This window comes from Frieseomelitta varia, unplaced genomic scaffold, assembly GCF_011392965.1.
Source record: "Frieseomelitta varia isolate USP_RPSP 00005682 unplaced genomic scaffold, Fvar_1.2 scaffold_898, whole genome shotgun sequence".
Lineage (NCBI taxonomy): Eukaryota > Metazoa > Arthropoda > Insecta > Hymenoptera > Apidae > Frieseomelitta > Frieseomelitta varia.
In genome coordinates this window covers 51,008-68,233 of record NW_025110698.1, presented here as the reverse complement: position 1 = coordinate 68,233, position 17,226 = coordinate 51,008, and the positions used below count along the sequence as shown (strand labels likewise).

Here is a 17,226-nt window from a genome sequence, read left to right as displayed (position 1 = left end):
GATGCCAGAAATGGAAACGCAACGAGAATGGACGAGCTTGCAATTACTCCAGAGCCCATTAGGAAGCGTGCCAGGATTGGTAACAAGTGCGACGCGCAGACCGTGGTCCCGACATCCGGCTTCTCGATCGCGAGGATCGAGTCCTTACCAGTCGAGATCATCTTCGAAATATTCTCCTATCTTTCCTGCAAGGATCTTTACGCTGTCAGTCACGTGTCCACGCTCTTCAATCGACTCGCTTACGACCCGTTTCTATGGCGAACTTACGAGGTACGGATAATCGACGACCTTGATGCTTTCTTAACGCACTGTGGACGAGGGAGACGAGAATTCACGTCCTTCAGTTTTCAACTGTTGGGGAACGGGGAACGCTATTTTACGTTGTAGGACACGACCCAGGCAACGTTACATATAATTTATATTATATAACATATAATTACATATTATAATGTTATATAATTTTTCAAGGAGTAGGGAAATTGTTTCCTAACGACGCCAAGAAACGTTACTTAGAGGTATTCTCATTTTATTTTAATAAAATACGTTTGAAATGAAAAATAATTAATAATTTTAATTATTAGTAAAATAATACACTTGTTAAATGCTATACATTCTCTGGAACTCTTTCAATCGCATGTTAAATAGTTCAAAAAATACGAGAAAATACAGACATGTTCATCAAAGCATACCAACGACATGTATCTAGGAACCATCACTCTGATACTATGATAACGAACTGAGCAGCCTAACTGTAAAAATCAGCAAAAGTACACCAACAAGTATATAATATAATCTATGCACGAAGAACTGAGCAGCCTAACCATAAAAACAAGTAAAAGTTTCGAGACGATTTTAATCTCTTTTCATGCGAGAAAATTAGTAAAAATTGCAAGTAACAACGAAGCAGTGAAAGTATAGAAACACATAGCATTGCGAAGTATCGTTTAATATTGGAACAAATGCATTTCAGATCAATAAAAGGATCGAGCGTGGCAATGCTTCATTGCGCTGTTTGAAGGTTAAAAGTCGAGGAGAAGCGTCCCGATCCGATCGATTCTCCCATTCTTTATTCTCGGATTTCTATCTTTGTGCCGTAGGTGACGAACAACGAACAGGACACGGCGGAAGTGGTCAAAGAGCTGAAGAGGATGCCGCTGCTGAAGAAGTTCAGCATAAGCGTCCGGGCGGATTGCGACGAGATCCTGCGGCAACTCTCGCTGACGAACAAAAAACTGGAGGAACTGCACGTTTCTAATTGCACAGGTTCTATTCGTCGTCGTCAGCTTTTCTCCTCTCTCCATAATTAAGCTTCTTTCTCCTCACTTCGGTGCTACGCGGATCGGTATTGACAAAGCCAGGAGGAGAGAGAGAGAGAGAGAGAAGAGAGAAACCTTTGGCTCGAGTTCAAAAAACTCTGCTCGAGTGAATTCTTTTTATCTCGTTTTTCTCTCTTTTTACTCGGTCTATCTCCTCTTTCTGTCGTTCTAAAAAAAAAGAAAAAAAAAACACAAAAAGACGCCGGGGATGATAAAGGAGAAAGACACGGACGATAAAATGGAATCACAGAGAAAGGGAAAATAGTTTGGCCACGTGGCCAAGCAAGAAACGGGACGACGCGTAGCTCTCTGTAGTTACTATTTCGTAATGGCAGCTTTCTTCTGCGAACGCTCGCTTTCGTCTACTTCCTGTCGTGCATTTCGTTACCCCTTTTTCTTCTTGCGTTGACGATGTTGCCGCACAAAGTGGGGAGGCGGGAGGAGGTAAAAAAATTTCAAATCGATCCGCGGGGTGTTCGCATATGATTCACGAGTAGGATGCGCCGTTTGACCTGGCAACCGTGTTTACCGCAATTAGTATTCTAAACACGTTCCATTGCATTCGCCTGCACTGCAGAGAAGATAAACGGAAGAAGATTATTTGGATCGCACACTCTCTTTATTTCCCTCCATCGAAGCGAGTTAAATTGATCAACTGATATGATTGGAATAATTTCATACGAACGTAATCATTCACCGAGGATCTGCGCGCGAATTCTTCTTGCCTGTGAAACGGTGTGAAAATGCAACGTGCGGTTTTTTTTTTTTTTTTTCATAATCAATCTCTTTCAACGACGTTCCATCAACCACTGCGCTGCTGGTATTTTAGTCAATATATCGCGACGATAAATTTCCAAGCAACAACGTAAACGCCACGCGTATTTGCATTCTATTCGAACGGTACGCGACGTCGGGTGCAAAAATACAACCAGTTTGTTTTGCATACATCTCCATACCGAAGTACGAACAAATATTTTTCCCCCCCGGGGAGAATGAATGGAAGAAATACAGGATCTGTAGTGTCGTGTTTGACGTGTTTAGAAAGTCAAAGTTTTTCATCGCGCAAAGTAACAGAAAATAAAAATTAATATAGAGAATTGTGAAGTGTTACGATGATGTATATGTATATCATTATAATATAGGAGACGATTTTTATAATGTCATTATTAAATGATATTACAATGATATTTTAATAATGTCATTATTATATATGAGCCATTTATTTTGATGGTCCAAGTCCATTTATCTTCAAATCATGATATTTTGCGTTTTGATAAATTTAAAAATATTGATTAAACTGATACTATGGTGTAATGTTTTTGTGTTTCTAAGGGTATATAATTTACCAATTCAATTAGTAACGTAAATATAGTTTAGAAAATAACACGTTTTTGATGGACTTAGGCTACTTTCAAAATTAATGAAGTAACTCTTTTAATTTTTAAAAAGGTACAAGTTCCTTGAAAAAAAATAAAAAAAAAATATTACAATGTTGTGTTATAAAATTAAAAAATATCCAATTTTTATTCACTATTAAAGAAATGTTACATTCAAATAATATTTTGTAATTTATAATTCATTCTTCTCCAATTTGCGTATATGGGGGAGATTTAAATAATTATGGTCTTCAGATGGTATATAATCCAGTGTAATCCAGTGTTTTAGTGTTGCGATTGGTCTTACATCTTTGTACAGTGATGTCAATTCAATATTATTAAAGTTTCTTGGTCTCACCCGACGCGGTAGTAAATCTAGTTTTGAATAGCGCATCGTTATTCATTAATGTTTCATAGAACACTTTATATGATTCTGTTCCCGAAACTCTCATCCAACATAATTTTAACTAATATATCCTTTCCCCATTAGTATTTTTTTAACCTTCTGAAAACCACGTCCTCTAGAGATTTAGTTGAAACGAAATCCTCTATACTTAACAAAATTATTATTATTTAAAAAATTACTATTCGAGCTAATCGAACACTGCTACTTTAATAATAAAAAGATATAGCTTCTCATAAAATTTCACTGTATAATATACTTCATATCAATTTGAAACGACTTAAGCCACTTTCAAAACAAAAATCCTTATCGTTCCATTAACTAGCTAATTTTCCGTGTACAAACGTTTAGTTGCAATTTGTTTAAAAATGAAAAGGATACCGTAGATACGTAAATATTAAAATAGTTAGCTTGACTTAGAAACACTTTCAAAATAAACGGCTCATATATGTATATAATTTTTCTCCCCCGCAGGTTCCACGTCGAAATTGTACTTACGCTCGGGTTATCTGATCCGCATACTGGAGAGATGCCGTAATTTGCACACGATCAATATACTGGGGAGCAGATTCCGCGGCCGGAAGTTCTATCGACTGCTGGGCGGCATGGGACCGCGGCTGAGATCCGTCTCCGCGCCAGCCACAAAATCCCAATTCTGCACGTTCATCAAGTACGCGAGGCAAATCAGCGAGACCGATCGCGAGACGATCTGCTCGATGTACAACAGCGCGAAAAGTTGGTCGCCCTTGTACTACTTTGTCACAAAACGGGCGGACTGCGTTTGCACGGCCCTGATCAGCTACCTTCACAACGACATACTGCTGATCGACACGAACCGATCGATTCATAAACTATCCATCACCGACCGAAGGAACGCCTAACTTGACCGGCGAGAAGAATTTCAGATCGAATCTATTGAATTCTGTGCGTTTTCGACGATTCGTACGTTCGAGGGAACGTGGGAGAACATTCACGATATTTGCTATACTCGCTCAGGAATGAAATACATGTCATGTGCTGTTATATCGTCCCAATATATACGTGCGCCTTTGTAGTCGTATTTTTTTATTTTAATCGTTCTTACGATCTAGGCTCCCAGACGTAATCTCAGAGCGATCTATGTGGGTCGATTCACGTGTACAAATGCCAGCCGACACGAGAGCAAGCTCCCGCGAGCTTTAAACGGGCAAATTAACCACTTGCGCTGGCAACTGATTGCGGACCATAACGAGTGACCAAATCGTACACAATAATTCGTCGCTTTCTCATTGAACTCGCCGGTATGACATCATTAAATAGAAATTATTGATAAGTAATAAATTTATTATTTGTTTCGCCTGGGTTATACTTAAATATATTTAAGACTGAGAAAATATTGCAATTTTGGGACAAAAAATTCTCGACGTGCGTGGCACGTCATTCCAGCGCAAGAAGTTAATTCTTCTTTAACCACTTGTGCTGGCAACTGATTGCGGACTATAACGAGTGACCCGAACCGTATACAATAATTCGTCGCCATATTGAACTCGTCGGTATGACATCACTCGATAGAAATTATTGATAAGTAATAAATTTATTATTTGTTTCGCCTGGGTTATACTTAAATATATTTAAGACTGAGAAAATATTGCAATTTTGGAACAAAAAATTTTCGACGTGCGTGGCATGTCATTCCAGTGCAAGAGGTTAAGTCTTCTTTAACCACTTGTGCTGGCAACTGATTGCGGACTATAACGAGTGACCCGAACCGTATACAATAATTCGTCGCCATATTGAACTCGTCGGTATGACATCACTGGATAGAAATTATTGAGAAGCAATAAATTTATTATTTGTTTCGCCTAGGTTATACTTAAATATATTTAAGTATAATATATTAAGTACACAATAATTCGTCGCTTTCTCTTTGAACTCGTCGATATAACATCGCTGGATAGAAATTATTGAGAAGCAATAAATTTATTATTTCTTTTGCCTGGGTTATACTAAATATATTTAAGACTGAAAAAATATTGCAATTTTGGGACAAAAAATTCTCGACGTGCGCGTCACGTCATTCCAGCGCAAGAGGCTAAATGGAAAACTCTGGGGCGTTAATACGAGGCTAATGAGTCCTGAATGACGGGTCAGACGTTTCGTCAATAATCGGCTTGATTGAAATCAATTACAGCTCGTGGTTAAGTGTAGCACGAAAATGGGATTTTTTTTGCAAGGAGAAATGCTTTCTTTGTGCTGCTTCTCTTGGAAACAAAGAGCTCGTTGCTTATAAATCTCGAGCAATCGAATAGCCGGCTGCCGAGTGATTTCCGAGAGCTCGCCGGCGCGAAAGGAAAAATAATCCTTGTTACGTTCATCGTTCACCGCGTTTATTCAATTAAAAGCGGCGAAATTGTTAACGGTGCAAGAAACTCGATTAATGGCAGTCGTTCGTCTCCGTTTTCGAGACGGGCAATTAAAGTCAAAGTTTCGCGAAATTCGCAAGACACGCGAGGCACGCGATCTCTCTCTCTCTCTCTCTCTCGAATCGATTTTCATTACGCAAACGGCGTAACAAGTTCCGCTAAAATGTTGGCGATCTTCGTTCGTCGACCCGGACACTTCCTGTTCCGTATAATCATTTGCATAGAGCTGGCATAGCATGTCCGCTAATAGTCACGGTTTATCGAATGACGAGTGTTGGCGCGCGTTGTTCCACAAATAATATTTCACAGGTAATCTGCGGATGTTCCGTGTGCACGAGAAACAGGCGGGTCCTACGCGATACTAGCAATAGCATAGTAATGACCGTAAATGTCGACTTCCGTTTATTAACAACGACCACCCAATATGTTTTCAGAAATAGAACTCGCAAACACAAGCGGCCCGAACATCCCGTTGTTACATACGTACATACGTGATATCTTTTCTCTCGATCGGCGAGGTTCTCTGGAAATTTTATCGGTCAACGATACCTACTATTTCTGATTGTGAGTCAAGGTTAACTTTCTGCCTCGCTTTCCTAATTTCCAATGAACAAAAGCCTGCTGGCACGACAAGTCGTAACATTATAGTGAATTGATAAACTGCAAATTGTAGGTTATAGACGACTGTTGCCCGATTTGAACTTGTAAAACTTTGCTTGTTCTGTTGCCTTTGCAATAAACAGATACAGAGGAAAGAGGTCATTATTTTTTCAAAGAATTAAAACTAGCCTTTTGCACTCGACTGTCCCCTGTAAGTAGGACATTGCACTTAAATTTAGCTATCATGAAATTGTTTATAATTGCTGATAATTATAATGAACGTAGGAACAATATTGTACGACGTGGCATAATATGACATAAGAGGAATAATAAAATTTCGAGAAAAGAAATTCTTGTGGATAGAGGCGGTCGCAAGTCAGTTAACCAATCATCAAGTTATTATTCGAATATTAAAGTTATTGTTATTCTCGCGAAAATTCAGATGTATTCTCGCTTTATCCAGAAAAAGTCGGATTGACTGAGCTAATTGTAAGTAAACTGCGGCCAACACTTAACCCGCAGTAACTTCCTCAGTGTACACAAAACAAAGACGCATCGATTGGACTAGTTTTCGATTTCCGGCATGCGGGCGAGAACATTCAAACGGCACGCGTATTGTTCGCCGATCAGGAAGCGATTTCGTTCGTTCGAAACGCGTATGACTTTCCTTGGCTTTCCTCCTTGGCTGTTCACGCAACTACGCACGCATCGAAATCATCAACGAGCCAACGATCAATTATAGGCAAACGACTTTACGTAAGTGAAGAGACAGAGGAAAATATCGAGCAACCGGAACTAATGTCGAAACTTGGAAAAAATTATCACGAGATAATCTTGCTGAATTTTAATTTTAATTCTTTGCCCCCGACAAACTCTGTTTTGTATCGTCCACCAGCAATTTATTTACGAAGCATCATCACTTTCAAATAAAATGATGTAGCATTGGAAATAATCGTTCGAATGGTATTTGAACACGAAATTTTGTTGATTGTATCTTTCTAACGTGTGATAAGTTTGCTACAAATATAATATACAAGAGTTAATGATATCCTTTGTCATTTTTCGAACTTTAAGAAACACTAAGAAGTCTAGTTTTAGCATGTGAATTATTCAACTGGCTAAGGATTGTCTTCAGAAATTTCTTTTTTTGAAATTCTTTTGTTCTTCTTACGTCGTTATAGCTTTCACTCTAGGCGTCCGTCCAGATATTATACTATTATATCGCATGGTAATGTACACGTTCATTATAATTATCAGCAAATTACAAAAAGAGGAAGTCTGAGCTATTAGCTAGACTTAAGTACAATGTCGAGTGCAAAAGGTTCAAAAACTACTATCTGCCGCCTAATTATGAATTATTACGTACATCGCAGTAAATTATACCACAATTTTTAACCTAACCTTTCTGTATATCTGTCACAACCTTGAGGTTATTTATTATTGTACATACTATACTTTCGATAGTCTGTCTCTCCTTGCGATATAGCAAATTCGCCTGTACCCCGTATCTCCCGTTAGCCTTTTGCGCTAAAATGACGTGTCACGCGCGTCGAGAACTTTTTGTCCCAAATTACAACATTTTCTCAGTTTTAAGTATATTCAAATGTAACCCAGGCAAAACAAATGATAATTTATCACTTCGTAACAACATTTCTATCCAGTGATGTCACCGAGTACAGAAGAAAAAGAAAGCGACGAATTATTTGTATACGGTTCGGGTCACTCGTTATAGTCCGCAATCAGTTGCCAGCACAAGTGGTTAAAGAAGAATTAACTTCTTGCGCTGGAATGACGTGCCACGCACGTCGAGAATTTTTTGTTCCAAAATTGCAATATTTTCTCAGTCTTAAATATATTTAAGTATAACCCAGGCGAAACAAATAATAAATTTATTACTTATCAATAATTTCTATCGAGTGATGTCATACCGACGAGTTCAATATGGCGACGAATTACGATTTGGTCACTCGTTATGGTCCGCAATCAGTTGTCAGCGCAAGTGGTTAAAGAAGAATTAACTTCTTGCGCTGGAATGACGTGCCACGCACGTCGAGAATTTTTTGTCCCAAAGTTGCAATATTTTCTCAGTCTTAAATATATTTATAAGTATAACCCAGGCGAAACAAATAATAAATTTATTACTTATTAATAATTTCTATCCAGTGATATCATACCGACGTGTTGAAAAAAAAAGCGACGAATTATTGTGTACGGTTCGGTCACTCGTTATGGTCCGCAAACCAATTGCCAGCGCTTCTGTGGTTAACCTCTTGCGCCAAAATAACGTGCCACGCGCGTCGAGGACTTTTTGTCCTAGACTGCGACATTTTCTCAGTTTTAAGTATATTCAAATGTAATCCAGACAAAACAAATGATAAGTTCATCACTTCGTAGCAACATTTCTATCCAATGACGTCACACCGACCGAGTACAAAAGAAAAAGAAAGCGACGAATTATTTGTTATACGGTTCGGGTCACTCGTTATGGTCCGCGAACCAGTTGCCAGCGCAGGGGATTGATCCTCCGGTTGAGCCTTCTCCTGTTCGAAGGTCCTCGCGCTCCAATAAATTCGGATCGACCAAGATCCCGACCGACAAACTCCCGCGAGCAAAGTAAGTAAGGAAAGGAAGCGTAGATCGAGCGTGGCGCACTTTCAACGGGGGTCATCGGATCGATGAAGGCGTGACCCAAAAATTCACGGCCCCGGAGGATAAATTGGGTAAACACGTGTTTAAACGTTGAACGAATGACGCAATTAGCGAGCAACGGGTGAGCAATTAAGTTTGCGAGAAGGAGGTGCAAGCCCGCGCGTTTTGCTCGGTAATGAACGCGATAATAAAACGCGAGGGGAGACGCACTCGTTGGAAGTACGAGTCGAGTATGAATGCGGCAAGTTCAGCTTCTGTTTGACGTTGTTTTTCCTGTTCTACATCCGAACTAACTAAGGCAAACAAGCTTTTACACATTTTTTTGAGGGAGGGGCATGATGTTTCGGTCTTGTCATTTGCTCGGTCTGCAGTGAGCGCTTTGAGAGCTCAGGGGACAGAGGGTTCGATCGAAGAAAACGCGAGCCACGTTGAGGTACAGTAACGAGCACTTGAATCAACTCTTTGCTGGCGCGCCTACGTCTCGAAATAACTTTCGACTGCCGGAATATTGGCGTACGTACACTTTTAAAAGTATGTAATTAAATAAATTCCTACAAGACAATATAAAGTATTAGAAATGTGTTAGAATAGATCGTGAGGTTCTCCCAGAGCTCTTATCTTTCCAAGTTTCTGTCAATTCGCTCATCCAGACACCTGGAGCATATAAACTTTGGCGCTTGACCGATTTTATCACATACGACCTCGCTTATGTGCCTTATATAAGAATTGTTCTATCTGGCAAGCTGAGAGAATTTCTACGATTGCTCCTTTTTTCCTCCCAACGACGACGAAACACGATGACATCGTTTCTGTATCAGGAACAACAACACACGACACCAGAGAGAACATGTGAACGAAAAAAGAATTCCTTCGAATGACGCAAGAAGGTGGAATTATAGTAAAAAGTAAAGGATCGGGTGTTAGGCGAGCCAACGATAATTCCTTGAAATGAAATATTCATTGAACAGATGGAATTACATCCAAAATGAGATAGCAAGCGAGAGAGGATTAAACTGCGGGCATCGGTTGCGGGAAGCAACGCTAATCAAATCACTGAACGCTCTATCAACGTTCTATGGACAAATCAGTCTCTAATCGAGTTCTTTAAACACGACTAGCCGGCCGGAACGATCGTTTTCACGATTCGCAAGGATCGCACTGACGATCATTTCCGGCACCGAAAATGACGACGATCTTCTCGATTGGCTCGTTTATAAAGACTGGCAATCCAATCAGTCGCGATTCTGTCGTAATTTCAAACGATCATTATACGAACCATCGATTTTCCACGTTTCGATATGAACAGGGACGAATATCGATGTCTCTGATACTCTTTGTCAAAGCGACTAATGGCCAATATTCTCTCTTTTGTTGAACGAATCGGATGAATTCTTTAATGTTCTATTCTCAGAAAATAAAAAACTACAGTTGCAAATATCAATGTCGAAGCTTAACTCGCGTCATTACCTTCCAAAAAAAAAAAAAAAAAAAAAAAAAAAAAAAAAGACATCAATTGCTTCCCACTTACTTTGAACACCAGCTCTCTGACAAACCAATTTACACGCCAGAAAATCGACAGAGGAAGAAAGTGTTTCTACCTTGATCCGTTTGATCGGCACCTCTCGCGAGCACGTTGAACAGCACACTATCGATCACACGCGAAATAAGGGAGTGACGGATCGCTCAAGGAGGTACAGGCAGGCGGCCGGTTTCGAGCTCACCTCACGGGTTATCTATGCAAATGCGATGCATCGTGATCACGGCAAGTCGCGCGATATAGACGTAATCCTCCCACTCATTCACGGGGCCGCCAACAGGTATTTCCGATAGTTCCTTGGTCGAATAACAAACTGCCCTGCAAACCGGGAACCGTGTAAACGGCCTTTGCCGGCCGGGTTCTCGCCGTTTCGGCCATCGACTACTTCGCCCGGAAGTAACCAACGGTACCAACGGTTTCGTTTTATCATCGATCCGGGGACAGACATCGTGAAACTATTCTTCTCACGTTGGACAATTAACTGTATACTCTGTACCGTTTCTTTTTTTGTTTCCAAAAAATATCAATTGGAGGGCTGAGAATTATAAGTCACTCAATTTTTCACAAAATATTATTATGACGAGTCAGGAGCTTAGTATCTCTTTTGGAACCGGAAAGAAAACAAAGCTCGACTTTTCGTTCTCTTTGCGTTTGAGCAATTGAAACGAATTGTACGTATGTACATATGTACCTAGTTGCTCTTCTTCTTTCAAACGAGGTATTTTACACTTTTCACAGCAGACGGTGTAACACCTGGTTTCTTCAAGTTTAATCACCAACAAAGCAACTCGCGAATAGGAAACAAACACGTTACGATAAAGTAATTCGAATGTCGCGCGTGTATCGTTGTTTCTCTTCTGAGAAACCTCGCCTTGTGCCGTGAGATCTTGACACATGTTCGCGTGCATTTTTTCCTCTCTTTCTCCGTTTCGCATGAATTATTCTTTTACACCTTGAATCATAAAGATAATCATATCGATCGGATATAGGTACAGACGTAGAGGAGGCAAATCAAGGTCCATATCGAAATTGATCGTCTGTCGGGCCAGATATATATCGTACGATTAAATCAGAGAAATCTAAATATGTACCTTTCTAGCTTCGAGCTTTCAAAGGCCTGTCCTTCGTTGGAAAACGGGATATTTCATTCTATGAAAACACGGGGATCGACTTTATAAATTGATCATCTCCCTATGACAAATTCAAATAGAAATATCGAATAATGAATTCTGTATTTGAGTAGTGTAATTAAGAAATTTATAAAGCATTAAGTTAATCTGACAAACATTAACATCAACAAGAAATTGTAACATTTACACCGATGTTCGGACAGACAACGATCTTGGATGTAACTTTCTTCTTGTTATCCGCGCTGAATCATATATAATTACAAGTCTGGAACGAGTTTGCGTGGAAATCGAAGGAAAAGCAAACCAGCTTACCGTGACAAACGGAGAAGCAAAAGTGTTTCGAGAGTGCTGAAAAATCAGAGAACCAGAGAAGAAGGAATTCTTTAACCCTCTATGAGTCCGCGTCGTAACTTTCACATCACATGCTAATATATATCGACATTTTACTAAATAATTTTAGTTTTTTCACAAGATGACGTATACGTTTTAATTATGTAATGTCTCTGAGATAACCAATAACAATATGGATGACGGTTGGCAACACCATCAACCTGAAATATCAAAGTAAATGCCTTGCAAGTTGTCTGCAGATAGAAACCAACGGAACCTAATCTTGTGCAATTAACGTAATTTGTGTTTCTGGTCGGTGTTTACTAAAGAAAAAAAGCGTACATAATAGCTCGAGGTTTGTATATCAATAACAACTTATATATGTAGGAATCCCGGCTTGAGACCACAATTTTTAGGAATTTTGATAAAAGAATGGTTGCTTATTTTAGGTTAAATAAAAGAAAATTTGTTTAATGATGATTATGAAGTAATGTTCTTAATTGCTAAACTCGCTAAACTCGCAACTCTCAACTCACTGTTTTGTCTCTTTCACGGCTCGCTCACTCTGCTCTCACTGATGTCTCACCCTGTTCCCTTTGACTTCTCGACACTCACTGCCTTCCTTCCTCATCTGCACAAAAATTCATTCATACACACATACACACAAACGCATCCATACCCTTAGTGTCGCCGGGATGTACCTGCGCTAGACCCCCAGGTGGGTAATCCCGGGTTAAATGTTAGGCCTGGAGAGCTAGCTATAAACAATCCCAAGTCCCAGGCTTAACTTTCTCTACTGTTTATGGTACAGCACTTGGGACATCAATCGTCGGGCACTGGAGAGAAGTTTCGGGCCCTTTCCCAGAATTTGCCTATCTCACATATGTTTGCATTTCAATAATCATTTTGTCACTTATTGTATGTGATACAGTTTTGTGACTTTCAAGTTACAGTGGGCTATTATGGTAGATTTCGGTATATTTAGGATAATGCTTGTGCCTTCTATTTTCGGATTTATATATCATATATCCAAAATGTGGATACAAAATTACATAAAAATAAAAGAGGACTTAGAACTGGACGCATTAGCGGTAATAGATCCGAAGATTCTTTATTAGATTCTGAGTCCTGGATGAAGATCATCCAGTAGTATTTACCCGACGACGCATAAATATTATTGACAGTGACGATGAATTTAGTACTGAATCATCATCGGATGAGGAAAGTTCAGGACCACAAAAACAATTCAGAAGTTGTGAATAGTTTACAAAAAATAACATCTATTCTCGACAAATTGGTTAAAAACTTCAATCGCACTCCTGAACACCTTTGTGTTGACGAGCAAATAATACCAATTAAAAGAAGACACAGGCTAAAACAGTGTATGCCTAAAAAACCTAAAAAATGGGGCTGCAAAGGGCTGTTTTATGGAATTTCACGGTTCAAGCTTTTATGCACACGAGTGCAAACATTATAAGCCGTTGTTACTGTCAAAGTTACAAAGTGAATTAATTATGATAAAATTGTTTAAGCTGGTAAATTTTTTTTTAATCTGCATATACAGGTTTATAATTGTTGATTTTCCGCTGCGTAAATTTTTTTATATTTAAGAAAAAAAATTCGGCTCACAAAGGGTTAAATTTCGTACGAAACTGACCGTTTCTATCCTCGTTTTTAGCGACGTTATTGAAATTCTGTTTACATCAGGTAGGTGGAACGCGTTATACGCCACTTGGTACGTTCTTGCAAGTCGTGATTAACCCTCGCATAACGGTGGCTGGGTCTGCGGTGACCCGTTTGAAGTCCTACTTTGTGTGTGTCATACAAAGTTAGCCTGTACGATTATGATTTGGTGATAAATAATGGGATCATATTACGTTTCCGATAAGAAGTCAAATCGGTGATGAATGCACGTACGAGTCAGTTCTGAAGAAACAGTCATAGCGAATGGTCGGAAGTGTATTTCAGTATTTTTCATTAGTAGTATTCTTTAGTTTTGTAATATTTTTCATTTTTTTTGTATCCTTTAGGTTTTTTAGTATTTTTCATTTTTTATATTTTTCAGTCTTTTAGTGTTTTCCATTTTTTAAAACTTGAAACTTCCAAAACTTAAAACGATCGAGATGTTTTATTCGCATGGGCGATGACAACAAATATAACGCTAAATGTAGCAACTGTCACAATTTCGTTTGTAGCAAACATAAATGCAATCTAACGTATTAGATACAACGGAAATAAATAATATTATTTATAGGTAATAAAAGTAGCAAAAGGTGTTTTTATTTCCTACTATCCTATTGTTATAACAATCATAATAAAAATACAAAAAAAGAAATAAAATTGAACCAACGACTACACATAGGCGTTCCACTGGAACGTGTATGTATATATGTAGTCAGTAGTTTAGGTCTCGCGAGACCCGGCCACCGGCCAGTACGGCCCGTCATGCGAGGGTTAAGAGAAATTATGGTCCCTATTGGCCTGTGTACATACGTACAATAACCACTCTCTATATATAAACGAAAAACACCGGCGTTACTCGTTAAAACACCCGGCTTAAATCGCATCGTTTCAATAAGGAACAACCGTTTTCCGTTTTCGAGAAAACTACCTGCACACGATGCCCGTTGTTAAATGCTACCATAAATATACATAGTATGCATAGCGTCGTTTGTTCGTGAAATGCCATACTTTGGAAATTTATGAGGATATGAAAGGACCGATATATCCAACTTAGCCAGAGGTCTTTATCTGGGGACGAGAGGAAGAAAAAGCCTGGTTCCCTTACGAATTTAAGGTAAAGATGAACAAGATTTCCAACTGCTTCGGGCAATTTATCTTTGTCGCTGCAAGACCTTGGCAGAAAAGCTGCAGTGCTATAACGTACAAAGCCCCGGAAATTTTCCGTCCGCTTTTGTTTACGAGTAAATTTTATTGAGAAAAGCTGTGTACCTAGGTGGGACAATATAATTCTTTTCTTTCGATTTGAGAATAGTTACGATTTACAATATGTGTGTATATATATATATATATATATATATATATATATGTGTGTGTGTGTATGTATATGAAAAACAAATTAATACTATCGTCCTTAGCAACATATTCCGACGTTGTTTTTTTTTTTTTTTTTAAACAAGAGATTAGAAGACATATGTTCACATTGCTATTTTGTACGACAAAATTTATTTTTCTTACGCTTTTCAAATAAGTAAATAATTCTGTTACATTACGTATGTTATTTCTAGACTATTAGGTGTACATAAATGCCTAGTCTAGTTTCTGCGATTTACTTTGTACATTACGTATCAAACTTAAGTCGTTTTCTACATCTTATGGTCGTCCAGTACCGGGCAAGTCGAAAAAAAAATTTTTTACGATTGAAATTCACAAGTTTTTTCTTCTTCGTTTTTATATAAAAAAAGAATGTCTGAAATTAAAAAGAAAAGAGACATAGGACAGCGACTTTGAAAATGCTGCTCCACGTTTCAAGAAGAAAAAAAAAAGAAGATATTTTCAATTATTTTGCTTGCAGCTACATTTAAATAAAAGTTTTGTTCCATTTAGGTGTCTGTTTGTGAACATTATTAATTATATAGATTTTGAAATCTACTATTTAAGTAGGTGTCTTATATTGAGCAACAATTTTTGATATAACGACTTGTTTGTTTATGCGAATTATTAATCCTTGTGATAAAACTTGAAAAAAACGGTTTGCACTGTCTGAATAAACATCAGCTTTACTACAAATTTCTTCTTTTCTTTTCAAGTTTGATTTTTGTCAAGAATTGGCCAAGTTAAAGTAGAAAAACTCAGAGTGTCCGATTCTGCACAACTCTTCCCTATATATAGACGAATATAACAAATGAAATGCTTCATTGAACAATTAGAATCGCTTAACCACACCAACAGAAATTAACCTGTCTCTCAATCTTCGCTAAGAATTCACGATCAGTGTCTAGGCGCCAAATGCTCGACAACCGTTTGTCATTTTAATCGGTCACAGACGTAGAAGAGTTTCCTCGTCAGGATACGTTCAATTATATACCGCTAGTTTCTTGACACGTGTCAAAAAAAAAAAAAGAAAAAAAAAAAAAAGAAAGGAGGTGATAGAACACGAGTAACGTTGCTTCGTTAATGCGGAGTTTCACAATTCCGAATTGTGATCTTTCTGTTCTGATTACGATATCGACTACGATTTTCTCTTTTTAACTATTGCACGCCAGCACGTCCAGATAGAAATCTTGTTAGTCTGTACACCATCGTCTTAATCATATTTCTTACGCCGTTAATGCAACACGATAGGAACGGCACGCGCACTGCGAATTTAAAGTACGCTGGTACGTTATCGAGCAAATCTCGTTCGTTTGGCTCAATGCGTCACTTTCTTGCAAGAAACGTTTTTCTTCAAATCGAGATTCGATTATCATTATTTATTACATGTTTTTACTTTATGCTTTGTTGCTTCGAAAAAGTTTGTTTTTCTTTTTCTTTTTATAGAAAACTGTCGGATATAATAAACACGTTCATTTTTATCGTGTTTATACACGTTAAATAATGGTTATTTTAATTCAATGTGTTATTTCAATAGCAGAACATTTTCTTTCGAAGAAATTTAATTATTTGAAGTTACATTTGTTTAGAGGTAAACAAACAATTATAGTTTATCTGATACAGTCGTTCGTAACTGAAGTTCGAGTCAGAAATCTATCGTCTTGTTTCGATAACATTTACGAAAACTATTAGAAGAAATCCACCGGAACAAAAATAGACCGTGTAAAAATAAACGATACTTTCCGACGGGGGAACGGAAAGAAGCGTGGTTCGGTGGTTTGAAATTTCAAGTCCCCGTTACACGTATCGTAAGGTGACAAATTATTCTGCCAGTCTCCTCAAGATGGCCAAAAGTCAAAAAATTCATTGAAAAACAAGGACACTCGTTCTTTATCCTGATTCCGATTTGTTTAATTTACTACAGTCGATCTGGCCTGTTAACATGTTATGGCATGAAATGAAGAGAGACTTGTGTCAAAACAAGCGGAACCGAACAAAAACAAAAAATATAAAACCGATCAATGGTCCATAAACTCAGCTGAGAGGGAAAAGGATGCTTGTCACCCTGGCAGACGACGTGCTGGCCGCGTGCTCGACAAACACTATGAGATAAATGTACTTAAAAATATTCTATGACAATACTCACTAGCATTCGAAGGGACGGCTATTTTTCGATGAACTTCTGTATGAATAACACATTACTATCAACGATTCACTTCAAATTACATCGAGATAAAAAGAAAACTTCGACAAACCGCAGCCATACCGTATGGCAGCACTACGAAGACTGCCTCTATCAACCGAAACACGAACTAATATAAGTACATCCTCGAACAAAAGTTTCTACCTCATTGGTATAAACACATAGCCCCACCTTTCGACGTACCTGTACTTATGCGCTAGGCATAAAATTTTGATAATCGTGGTAA

At 38.3% G+C, this 17,226-nt stretch overlaps 2 protein-coding genes across 6 annotated transcripts in view; one reads left to right on the top strand and one right to left on the bottom strand.

The window, feature by feature from the left end:
• Positions 1–17,092, bottom strand: part of LOC122537263 (tubulin polyglutamylase TTLL5) — a 39,129-nt gene extending 22,037 nt beyond the window's left edge. For 4 of the 5 annotated variants that reach the window (XM_043670291.1, XM_043670295.1, XM_043670293.1 and 1 more), the window contains exon 1: positions 16,944–17,092. The gene's annotated coding sequence lies outside the window, so the exon portion shown is untranslated. Of the gene's footprint in view, positions 1–10,274; positions 10,294–16,943 lie in introns of those variants that run through there. The other variant, XM_043670292.1, reaches the window with a different exon arrangement.
• LOC122537269 lies at positions 28–4,276 on the top strand. The gene is made up of 3 exons (XM_043670311.1): positions 28–270; positions 1,098–1,263; positions 3,570–4,276. The coding sequence occupies exons 1-3, from the start codon at positions 28–30 to the stop codon at positions 3,974–3,976; spliced, it is 816 nt and encodes a 271-aa protein (XP_043526246.1). The 3' UTR covers positions 3,977–4,276.
• Positions 17,093–17,226: the final 134 nt, after the last annotated feature.